Genomic DNA, 13,356 nt, shown 5'->3' on the forward strand with positions numbered 1-13,356 from the left:
ACGGTGAAAGTTCGGGTGGCCATGTGGAAATTGCGAAGAGGTATTTGGGATACCGTACCCCAAATCGGAGCGGGCCGTACCTGTATCGGAGCAGAACGGTTATCTCTATGCACGGGTTCTAAATTTCGAACAGAAGCTCACCTTCCGCCTGCGGAGGAGGCTTTACAGACTTGCGGTGGAAGCGAGGCACCAAGAATGGCACACCACGACTAAGGGAAGGTCCTTGTATAGATTTATACAGGATCTGGGTCTGAGAGTCAATGTGCGGAGAGCCGCATTGTCGGATCGTGTGGGAGTTCCTTGATGCGGCTGCTTTGTTCAACCGATATCAGTAGTAGTTTACTTAAGGGAAAAGACTCCTACCGTGCTGCTGTAGGAAGCTAACCGAGTAATATGGTTTGCTACCAGCCAGATTAAGGCTCCAAGCGCTTCAATAACAGGTACTTGCTGGCATTAAGCTTCCTAGGCGTGGCAGGTATTGCTTTCTTTGACAAGATAAATTAATTATTGATAGTCATGTACGTTTTAGTCGTTGACGGGGTGCGCCAACTCATTTTAGTGATATATGACAAGTGGTCGGTGGGACACGCAAACTAGTGGTGTATGGTACCGCGCTTATTCCGCTCACGCTTTTAGGTTAGCTCTAGGAGCTTGTTAGGACACTGGTCGTTAAACCGTTTCGTGGCTCAGTAGCCGTTTGTGGCACAGACATTTGATCGTATGTTTAGGGCGACCGAATCGGGTGGTGGCGGGAGAAATACCAAGCAAACCAATCCCATTTCCTTGCTGCACATTATCAATGGCCCGACACTCCGGTCACAATTCTGATTTAATCAAATCAAATCTGGCAACCTATCTCGAAAACCTCCATGTCCAGAAAGACACTATGTAATATATCGATTGGGAAATCCACCTGCGTACTTCTCATATCAGGAGATATTTCTTGCGCATAACGGCCATCGGACGATTCCGTCTACCTGACTCGCCATAAACGGAAAACCTGGTCATCTATTTATTTTATGCACCAAGAGGTAAGTTGGCCTAAATTCTTAGCATTATACCGCAATTGGCCATCAATCGCAAGGATATCAATGGGCTTAATACCAGAAATAACAGGGACCATTTCTCGACAGACAGACTCATAGGCACCAATCACAAAGAACAATAGGAGACGCTGGTTTATAGACAAAATATTCCTATAATATCTGTACCTCATTCGATGAGCTCAGACAAGTGCAGTATACAGCAGTATAGCTTCGCATTCCCGTTTATACAGAACACGTATGGTTCTTAAATTAAGTCAACAATCGGGGTGAACTGCTCTCCCATCACCGAAGAAAGCAGAACAGGCCTTTTTGGCAGCATATTGAAAGTGCTTCTTTTAATCGAAGATTCTCATCAAGGATAATACCTGGATACTTCTGCAGCAGAAAATACCTAATTCGATGATCTGCCATTGATATTCGAACTCGTCGGTTAGTAGCCACTCTGCCCTTAAGTAAAACCATCGTTATTTTCTCTGCGGTAAACACCATATTATGTTGCAAATTTCACGACTAGACTAACTTGCAAACCTGAGCTGCCCTTAATTCGATCTCATTCCTTAAATTTCCTTCAACCACCAAACGCACATAATCCGCATACACGATGACGCTGCATCCACTAGTAACCTCAACCACATCAAAGAATTGAATTCAGCAACCCAGAGCAGTTGTCCTAAAACACTACTCTGCGGACAACTTTTAGATAGGGTTTTTCATACTTTTGGGAAGCCGTCTCGAAGAACAATGACTCGATTGCTGAAATAAGACATTCAGATCATTCTGCACATAATCACGCTTCTGTGGCTGAATCAGTGAAGAGGACCACCACAAATTATTAAAAGTCCCTCATATTTCCAAAACGATACCTAAGACAACAATCGACTCAGTAGAAGAAGCAATATTTATAACCTTCAGAATAGCATTTTCCGTGCCTCTGCCTGTGCTAAAACATACTGATCATCCATAAACAACTTTCTAGAATTCAACCTATCACTAATACGAAGATACTATACCTTCTCAAAATCATTTCTAATAACTAACAGAAGCCTTAAAGGCTTGTAAGAGAAGCTCACAGTGGATTCCTTGTAATGACCTTTAAACAACAAATTTAAAACACGGGTTTTCCAACAAATAGGGAAATAGCCACCAAACAGCATCCTATTAAAAATTCTAGTCAAAGCGCAAGCACGAATTCTGACAGAAGCGAAAAGCAGCTCCACCGTGATTCTATCGAAACTCGTAGCTTTATTCCTACCAGAACTGCATATTATCTGACGTAATCTCTGCCTCTGTATTATCCACAGATTAAACATTAGGGCGAAAAGCAGCAACTTCCTCATAGAAATAGATGTAGATGTTATGGGGTTTCATTAGTCACAACAATATCCGGCAGTAAATCAATCAGTAGAATATGTAAAATCTATATTTATTAGAAACAACACCCTGCTGAGTCGAGACAGCCGACAAAATAATATTTTTCTTACGCTTATGTCCTAGGACTCTATATACAACATTCCAAGGATCCTTATTTACTTACTCTCTAACAAAAGAACTCCAAGAATCCCTTTTTCATGTCCTGCTCGAATGAAAATATTCAGATCTTTTCCTTCGATAGTCATCTACCAAAACCACTCGCCGTTTAGGATGACTCTTCCACTGACCAGTTATCCTGAAATGGTTCACAGACTGTTTCAACAAAGTCAACTATCTAGGTCACCGAGGGGCAATTCTCTCTCAACTAGAATTACGGGGAATTGAATTCTCAGCGGTGTCGATGAAAGATAGAGAACATTGTTCTACTAGGTCCTCCAGTTGAATATCATCCAGACTTTGGTCTAAGACGCGGAGTCTATTAGAGAGACTATTAACAAATTTAGGTCAGTCCGCGTTACTGTGTACGCAGCGCTCCTGATAAACAGGGATATTATATCTATAAGCCTCTCGAAACTTCCTAACCAACTCAAAGATAATTAACCGATGATCGCTAGATCATCGATTAATGATCATTAACAGACCAAGTATCAACCTACCAGGAATATTCCACCATCAATTATATCAATATTCGTTCCAACAACCTATCTCCTTCCATCTACCATTCCAACATATGTTGGTAACTCACAAAAATATTAAAGAAGACCTTTAAGCGATACTGCACAACAACGCCTTCAACTAATTCACCGCTATCATCTGTAGTTCCACTACGCCAAAGAAGTATAGAACAGTTACCAACAAGACCAAGTATTGTATTCCACATTTCTAAATATTCCTCAGTGGGATCTCTATATTGAAAATACGAACTAACAATAACAATTTAATCAAATTTAACAATTTCATTTAACTCGATCTGAGCAGTGTAAACACCTTGAGAAATTATCTCTCCAACCTTAACCATGCAGTGAATTAAAATATATCTCAACAGCTCCCAAACAACAACCACAGCTGTAACTATCGACCGAGTGCTTGCAATCCTTGCGAAATCTTCCGCAACTTACGCAAGTAGAGCTTCAAATTTTTTACGACACTCTTCACGGTTGTGAGCGTTGTCACCATAATGCGCACAAAGTAAAGCATACTAACAGAATTTAGGACTATGACCAAATGACCTTTTACTAACGACATATTCTGAAATAACTATTTTATTGCCATCTGCTACGCAAACAGATCTTTCCTACTGTCCTTTATGTTCCAAATTTTCAAATTTGACCTCTTGCCCTGAAGGGCAGCCTGAAATTATTCTCTAATCTTTTTAATTGTTTTTTTTTGGAGCCCTCCTTTTCTCTGTGCCGACTGAAGTCGGCACAGAGAAAACCACCTATAATCCATTCGCCAAAGCAGAGAACATTGCCCTGAACTCATGAAGCCACAGGATCAGTCCGGAAGCTTGGCCTTCGTCGGAGGAGGAGAAGACGGAAACATCCTTCACTTCCCTCCCGACAACGTCTTCATTTCTAACGCGCCTGGGTGGTCTCAGACTCTTCAGACTCTATAACCGATATCTTCGCCTATGCTTTTCTAAGTAAATAAAATAAGCAAAGTTAATCTATCCACGTTCTCGATGATATCTTCTACTACTTTGTAAGGCTAGCCCTGAAATGTGGTAACTGTCCGAAGAGATACATGGGCAACCCGAAGGCCCTGATTGTCCTCCTGTCACTATACGCATCTCTTAGTCGCTATTGGATTGTTTACTCAAGTGAAAGCAATAACAAACCACAGATAACGGTCCCCGCACTAAAAACAGCTCAAGCAAGACTTAGGAGTAACCTACCTGGACGAACCCTTGCTTGTTACAGACAACAAGCAGTCGTTGCCACATCTTTGCTACGTGCCTTACAGAACAAAAACTCGATCGCTTTACAAGGCCCTCTATGAAGCACGTCTAAATCAAACACCAGATATCAAGAGGGATTTCGGCGAAAACGATCAAATAATGAGTGCTCTACATTTTTATTAATGATTTGCGCAAATAATTTGCATATTTAGATCTCTTTGTTGTGACACGACATTATGTTTTTTCAAATAAGACTTGTAATAAACTTCATAAAAAGGTTGACGTTCATAAAGTTATGGCTTGACAGTAAATAAATTAATTGAATTGTATTCGTAAAAAGAATTATATTACTGTTTGGGTAAAAAAATGACCGGCTGTATGTTTTAGCCAAAGTTACAGCCTAAGTTGTATCGGTTACTGTACTAAGTGAAATCAATTTACTAACAGGATAACATACACGTTATACAGCATTTATTTTGTTCCTTGATTAATTAAAAAATATTTCAGTAATACTTAACCGATATTTTGTCCAAATATAAAAACAAAATTCTTGAAAGAGTGATGTTGGCAGAAATTAATAACTTTTGGTTAAGACGGTATTATTATTTCATTTGTCAAATTGATTCATTTATAAATAAAAAACTAAAGTAAAATCTGAAAATGAATATTATACTAAACATTAGTGAATTTATTTTATAAACAAACCGTATAAAGCATTAGGGATCGACGATAAAGAGTAGATCATATAGAAAAGTGAAGCCCTGTTACAGAAAGGAATAGTAAGTGTGCATTCTGTTCCTGTTATTTGTTATTCTGTACAAAGAAAAAAATACAGAATTGGAAGGTTAATGGTGAGAAGGGAGTAACTGTCCAAGGAGAAAAGCTAAATACATTGAGATTCACTAACGACACTACTCTTTGAACAGAAACCATAAATAGTGGTTGAAAGAAATAGCAAAGTGTACATATTCACTGCTAGGAGAGAAATTCAATTTGAAAAAAAAAGAATGAACAATGATAAGGAAGTGTGATAAAAAGGATAGTAATAATAAGGAATTAAATACTAGTGCAAGGAAACATAATATTTTTTATTGCCAGAATTTTTATATCAGGATGAGTGAAGTACTGCATTCATTGAAAGCAGACTAGACTCGCAAAAGAAGGAGGGTTTTACGAAAAAAGCCAGTATGAAACCAAAAAAGATCTCCGAATTAGAGATATTCTTAAAAATAAATTTGTGGATTGTAGTAAAACACGAATGTCAGGTAAAAATGAAAACAAGAAAAGAAGTTTTTGAAATGTGATATTGAATGAAAATTATGACAATTAGGATAAGTATTTGATGATAACGTGGTTATATAATATAAATACTTACATTACGTATTCAAGATCAGCATAATCACTTGTCTCTGGAGACCTGAAACAGAAATATTCCAAGGTAAAAATGATAATAATATACATTTGTACATCTATTTCCTGATGATTCCGCAGCACCTGAAACATCTTTTGGAATCTTTGAAAATGAAGGCTGTAAAATAAAATGAATTAATAATAGTAATAAACATAATGAACTTTCACGTTTGATTTGACTTCTGTTTAAAAAAACCGACAATGAATTGCATAAATTTCTCGGCTAAGCTTGTCAAGTTACTTAATTCATTTTTGAATTATAGCAGTTATAAAGCGATAACTTAATTTTTAATATAATATATTAGCATAAATTTTTAAAAAAAATGTTTCTAATCTTTGAAAATTTGAGGCTCATGTATCAGGAGCCCTTTTGATTAAAATGTTCCCTAAAATTGATTTTAAATAAATTAAATTATAAATTATTTAAAATTTGGGAATTCCTCATCAGTGGAGAGGTATTGTGACTATTATTTAACAAAATACGATTTGAGCATTAAAAATTTTAAATTTTATAAACATGTTTTTTTCAATCGAAAAGAAAAAAAATTTCTCCTTAGTACGTAAATAAGAAAAACAATTTCTTTCGATTTTTTTTTTGTAATTGGTCTATATACTTTTTGCGTACTAGCAAAAGCTTCTAGTACAGCAGTATTCATCGATCTAGATGAGAAAGAAAAAATATTGAAACACATACTGTTTTTGTGAATTACTCACCATCAACATAGAAATAACAAAACACAAAATACTAAAGCAGGCTTAAAATACAGCTTCAAACTCAAATTAACACAGAAAACAAATTTTAAATACAAAAGCTGAAGTCATGTAGAAACACGTTAAATATCAAATTGAATATGAAATACTTTTGTGAAGGAATAACTCCAGATTAACATCATATAACAAAAATCATGAATAAGGAAGCGGTAATTAATATACAGAGTTAATGAATTACTGCAATGTTTGTATATGGCTGATTGCAATATTTGCATACTGAAATATGAAGTACTTGAAAAAAATAAAAATTAACTAAGATTGACTGAATGAACTGAGATGAAGTGAATGAATGAAGTTTGAACATGACTTTTTAAGTTTGTGATGAAGGTTCAGCCAAACGGATTTTTCAATTTCAATAAAATTTTTCAGTAAGAATCTGATATTAGGTGAAAGATGTTCGTTACGAATTTTCACAAAATTTTCCATTTTAAAATTGTAACTGATATTTTTCTCAGATAGGGTGTGATGCAGTGATTTAGTTGAAATGAAGTTTTCTTCACCAAAAGAAAATAAAAAATACAAAATATTAGTCGAGTTGCTGCCATAAGTTTACATATTTCTATCAAGTAAATATTTTATGCTGATCACAAAACTCATCGTAACTGAAAGGTCATGTAGAAAAAAATAAGTCAAATATGTAATATTTCTAATTTGATCGAGAAGGCTTGGAAGTTAGACGCCCTTCAACTGCAAGAGAGCTTGAAACTCCCAGATAATAATTTTACATTTCTTTTGTAGTAGATTGTAATTTGACAAAAATCAATACAAATATCAATATTCAATATTTTTATAATTAGTGGGAGGGCCAGTAAAAGATGCCTTTAGAGATAAAAAGAGAACTAAAACCTTTGTCCACCATCTTGTTTTTTAATTCTTTTGAAGTTGAGTACACTTTAAAGAAGAGTAGTCCACGAATCAGCATTCTATACAATATAATTATAATTTTCCTCATCTGCTAAAATATTCAGTAAATAGGGTTAGAAATTGAATGATTAATAATTTCGATTGATTATTGTTACGTCAAGCAGTTTCTACAGAAAAGTAAACTTAATTTATAAAAATTAACACCACAGAGATTGGAAATAAAAGGTTACTTAAAACTACTAATTAGTAAAGGTATATTATTAAGTTATGGTGGGTACATACTCGGGATCACACGGTAGTCTGGTAGAAATATTTGTATAGCTGAAAAATGAGATAAATAAATATTAAAATGAATCATAATAAATAAAATGTGGCATGTTTTTTTTATTTTTTATTGACAGAATTAATTTATAACTGTATAGGAATTTGAATTTGGAGTATGTGAACCACAATGTGGTTGTGAAAGAAACATATTGATAATCAACAATCCAGTCACTTAATTGTGACCGTAATAAAAAAAATACATGCATTGCTAAAATAAAATAACTATGCAAATCATTACTCATAAACTAATTTTAATGATATTTTATGGTATAGAAATTATTATTCTAGTAAAATTAACATATTCTGTTAGAAATTGAATGTAATAGTTATTGAACATCAATCTGCAGTTATTTTTTTTCATCTTTTATGACCGCATACAATCACTTTAGTCAGTCCATTATCCAAGTTTCTTCGAAGGACTGTTCGGGCCTTGCAGTCCTCCCAGTACTTTTTCATACGTTCCAATCTTCGTGTCCTTTCTGGTGTTGAAAAGGTTTGTGTTGTGAATATCTCTCTAGGAGTGTGAAGCGATTGTTTTTGTGCTTGATTTTTTTGTGTAATCTTTTCTTGACTATGGTGTCTTCTGGTATAAGGCCAATTTCCTTTAGATCCTCTCTTATTTAACTGATCCATCTGCATCCTCTCTTGGTGTTTATCGAGTCGAGATTTGACTATACCAGCTGTTTCAGAAATCTCGAATCTTCATTTGTGAGACATCTTAGTCTCCTCTTATGCATGAATCAGTGATAGGTTCTAACTCTGCACACGATGTTGTTGGGCACGATCAGCAAATGCCAATCTAACTGGTACTTTTTGTGGATGCAGTCCACATTCCAATTCTTTTTTCGATTTTCCGGAGTCTGTCGGTCTTTGATTGTTCGTTCAGGTATAGAGTTTCTGCTGCATATGTGACTTTCGGTTTTATAATTGTGTTGTATTGTCTTACTTTTGCCTTTATGGATGGACATTTATGACGTAGGTGTATCAGGTTAAATTTTGTTCATCAGCTAGTATGTTTGTTGTTGTTTGGAATGATGTTTTTTCGTTTTTCTTGTTTGTTATTATTTCTCCAAGGTATTTAAATTGGGTTATCATTTTGACTTTATATTTTCTATTTTTAATTTTTGGGGAGCACAATTTCTGTCTTTTTCGAATGATATTTTGAGGCCAGTTTTATTTGCAATATTTTGAAATTCTAATATCTGTTAGCTTCGTCGATGTCATTTGCTAGCACTGAAAATTCATTGACAAAACCAAAGCAGTTTGTTTTGTTTTTTTTTGGCTATTTTTATTTTTAGAGAGCATTTTTTGAGCCAGTGTCTCATTAAAATTTCCAGAGTGCAGGTAATTAGTAGCGGTGAGAGTCCGTTCCTTGGCACCGGCACATATTGGTCTCAAATGGTTCCGAGAGTTCGCATCTGAAGTTCAGTTTTGACTTGGGGTTTGTGTGGGTGGGTTTTATCATGTTTATTAATTTGAGATGTAGTTCGAGATATCTCAGAATTTTTAGTAGGGATTCTTTGTGGCTTTCTTGAAGTCCATAATTGTTTTCACCACTACTCTGCTTCTTTTACTGTTGTAATCTATTATTAACTTGAGAGTCATGATCTGATCTGGATAGCTCCTCGCAGGTCTGAAACCTCTCTGGTATTCTCCTAGTTCTTTCTGAAGTTGTGGACCGATCCTATTAAGGATGATTCTTGAAAGAATTATGTGGGTTGTGTCTAGGAGTGAAATTCACCTGCAGTTGTTACGGTCTGTTTTGGCCATTTTTTTTTCTTTAGCGGGTGGAAGAGGGCTGTTATCCACTGTTCTTTGATCCAGATGTTGACAAGCTGTTAATGAAGGGCGATTTTTTCTTTTCTTCCTGCATGTCTCAAGATCTTTACATAGGTCTGATCTTCTCCCGCCACTTTGTCTTCATCTCACGTCGTGCTTGGTAGACTTCTTTTATTGCGTGAGGGTTAATGTTTACTGGTAGTGTTGTTATTGGGGGGCTGGTTTTCTTATTGGGTGCGGTCAGTTCTTCACAATTTAGGAGTTTGTTGAAATATTTTGGTAGGTTTTCCGCGTTGTTTTTTTTTTTTTATAGTAACGGGACAGATTATGGTTGTCATCCTTTATTAGAAGGTTAGGGGGTTCGTATTTTTTGAAGATTTTTTGACTGCGTTTTGCTGAATTCTTCTTTCACTGATTTAAGTATGTCTTTATGGTGTTGTCTTCTTATTTTCCTTAGGGTTGGTATAGCTGCTTTTCTTGGTTTGCTAGGTTTTGGAAGGATGTTTCTGATTGTTGGGATTGATGTAACAGTCTTGCTTGATATCTCTTTTCTACTGTTTCGTAGCATTCGCTGTTCCACCACTGATACTTTATATGGGTTTTTATTGGGGCCAATTCTTCTGCAATTTGTTTAAGGTTGTTACTTTATTAATATTTAAAATTAAACCCTTTAAATTCCTCTGTCAGTACACTTTTACGTAACGCTTTTTAATATTAAAAACGCCTGTATTTGATGCATCTTTGTTTACCTTGAAAACATAATATGTTTTTGAATTTTTTTCATTAATCTGTTCCATAAATTTTAATCATCTTAATCTTTATTTTTTATTTAGAAGGTTCACATATTTAATTTATTGTTTATTATTTTTAAGTAATACTATGTAATTTAATGAACAATATTAATCTTTTTTTATGAAGTCTAAAAAAATACATATCAAAATAGTAGATTCACTTACTACTGATTTATAAAAGTATTCAACTTGCAGTCTACTACTTCTGAATCTGACTTACATCGAACATTACAATGGATATCATAGATCTATAGAAGTGCGCGCATGTGTGTTGATGATACACACACACGAACACACACACACACACACACACACACACACAAACACGCGCGCGTGCACACGTACGCCCACACAGACACACTCACACATATACAATGTTGTTGTTTAGTATGTATTTCAACACCTATTGTAATAATATTACATACACACACACATTAACACGCGCGGGCGCGCTTATCCAACATGAAAACACTTCAATAAATAAGAAATTGTACTTACGTTTTTTCGTTGCTATTAGTATCAGATGAAATTCTGAAATTAGAAAAGTTTTTTACCAACATCCAATTTATTTATTTTATAAAGTGAAATTTAGTGATCAATTTAAGAGTAAATATATAAATAATTATTAAAACTAACGTATAAATTATAATTTTATTATATACATTCAAAATTCATCTGTACATAAAAAAATTCTTTAAATGAAAACAAATCTTACAATCTGTTTTATCATAGCTAGGCCTGTCTAAAAATGCAGTATAAAATACTTTAATTTTAGTTTCTATATGTAATACAAAAGCCAATCGGTTTTATCATTGGAGAAATTAGTGAAATAGGATAAACAAGAAATCATTTTTATTTTTAAAAAAGGATAAATTATTTTTTTAAATGACTGTGATAACTATTATCATTATAAGAAATCGATTATCATATATCATCATCATATGGCAATTCAACATTGAAACTATGAACTTCTGAAGCATTAACCAGAACAGATTTTTGAATTTCTAGTAACTCACTGAACATACCCACAAGGATGACTGAGAATATTTGGAAATAAATTATAAAAAAGTATTCTGGCTGGGTTTGTCTTTCAAAATTTTATGTTTTTAAATAATCTTCATTGTCAACCCTTATGGACAAAACAATAGTAAATAGTAACTCAGATATATCTGCAGATTCTAATGCACATCTGAATATATAGACTTTAATATGCCTTTTTCACATGCAATACTGTAAGCTAGAGCTCCCATATTCACTTCTTTGAAGCGTATTAAAAATCTGACTGATCAGTTACTGTAGTGTATTTTATGTTAACGTTTAGACTGAATGGTCTCAGTTCAATTACTGGCGGGGTTATGGCACTTTTTCGTGTTATTTTTTCTTTAAATATATATGAAACATCAACAACTTATGATTAGCTATGATAAAAAAATAATTACCTGTTCAAAATCATAAATGCTTTCTATATTTATTGTTTCGAAGGCAAGATGCAATCCCAGTGAACAGAAAATGTAAGAGAATTTTACCTGTGCGGACTGCTATTTTAATACCGACATTCCAGAAGAAATAACAAATAAGACGTTATCATTTTTTAAATTACATCATTTTTGTATGTAATAACCTGTCAAATGTCTTCCAGTAATTAATAGAGTAAGTATACAAACTAAATCCGACACAGTAAAGTGCTGAATTAATGACCTGAAATGCAGCATTTACCTGCTTATAATTTAAAATTTGTACATCCTCCTAAAGTTTTTCTTACCTATTCCTTTAGTTGCCGTTCAAGGGACCAAAGATCACACAACAATTAAATGTAGTGCCTGCATTATGAAAAGTCTTAATTGTTGAGAAAGCATTCCAGAATATTTATCTCCAATAATTCATCAGGACATTATGTGATGTGTTACAAGGAGATTCCAGGCATTAAGCATCTACGGCGATAATATATAAAATGTATAATTACAACCAACATTTCAATACTGTAATCACATTCAGTACGTCTCTATGGATATTTCTTATACCGAGATAAATGCCCAAAAACATCACCACATTTACCCTCTACCCTTTGGTCGATCTTTGTTCGGCCAAAATTACAAAAAAAAATTATATTACGTTTGTTAAGACTCAGGGTTATTTAAATTACTTATTTAATTTTTAAATATTCTTACAAATGTTCACTTTTTTGTTGTTGCTGTATATATTTTTTGTGCTGTTTAATTTTTATTTAATATAGGACTTCAGCTTCTGTCGGATTCACTCGGCTCCTGACGAATCAGCGGCCCCAAGAACATTATACAAGCAAGCTCTTCACTACATTAGTTCAGTCCCTAAAACGAACGATTTCAACCCACTCCAGGCTGAAAAGGTGCACGTCACGGAAGACAGACTTATTAGCACATCGTTCCGTCGGATTCCTACCGCTAAAACCCTCCATTGGATTGGTACGCAATCCAAACTTCAGCAAACGAATCAACGCCATGTTCTATTAATAACCCGCCAGTATAATATAATCACCTAGCAGCAAAGGACGCAAGTCCGTATACTGCGAAAAGTAGGAGGGCATTACATCCTCCGACATCCTTGCGTTCCATTACATTAGTTCAGTCCTACGCTAGTTATACGCCAGTTAAGTTCCATTCAGGTTCAGTTCAGTTTCAGTTATATTCCAGTCATTTTACTTACAGAAATATTACAATTACAATGAAACATTTATAATTAATATTATATTTCAATCATATCAAAACAATTAATGTTATTTTATGTGAATATATACAAATAATACTTCAATCACAATAAAATATTTATAATAAAAGAAATCATGATTTAAATTATCAAAAATCAGCACCAGTTTTCAACAACGTTAAACGTTTGATTTATTTCACATGTAACTTTGCAAAATCAAAATCACTGGTACAGTGATGCATTATGAAAATAAATGCTTTGATAAATGTAGGGTCCTAGAGTACCATTTCAGATTTCAAAAGATATTTCTAATGATGGTACTGAAAATTTTATGCTTTGTTTAAAAAAATTTCAAATGAATAAATTAAAAAGAATTCGTTAAATGATGAATGCCATCCTAATAAATAGTTTTTGTTATATG

At 34.2% G+C, this 13,356-nt stretch overlaps 1 protein-coding gene across 10 annotated transcripts in view; it reads right to left on the reverse strand.

Annotated features, from left to right (window-relative positions):
• The window catches only part of LOC142333458 (uncharacterized), a 338,230-nt gene that overhangs the window by 286,442 nt on the left and 38,432 nt on the right, over positions 1 to 13,356 (reverse strand). For all 10 annotated transcript variants that reach the window (XM_075380614.1, XM_075380640.1, XM_075380639.1 and 7 more), the window contains 3 exons: positions 10,752 to 10,784; positions 7,642 to 7,680; positions 5,690 to 5,731 (listed from right to left, as the gene is read on the reverse strand). In XM_075380614.1, coding sequence (XP_075236729.1) covers positions 5,690 to 5,731; positions 7,642 to 7,680; positions 10,752 to 10,784 — 114 coding nt within the window. The remainder of the gene's footprint in view (positions 1 to 5,689; positions 5,732 to 7,641; positions 7,681 to 10,751; positions 10,785 to 13,356) is intronic.

This window comes from Lycorma delicatula, chromosome 12 (assembly GCF_047948215.1).
Source record: "Lycorma delicatula isolate Av1 chromosome 12, ASM4794821v1, whole genome shotgun sequence".
Taxonomy (NCBI): domain Eukaryota; kingdom Metazoa; phylum Arthropoda; class Insecta; order Hemiptera; family Fulgoridae; genus Lycorma; species Lycorma delicatula.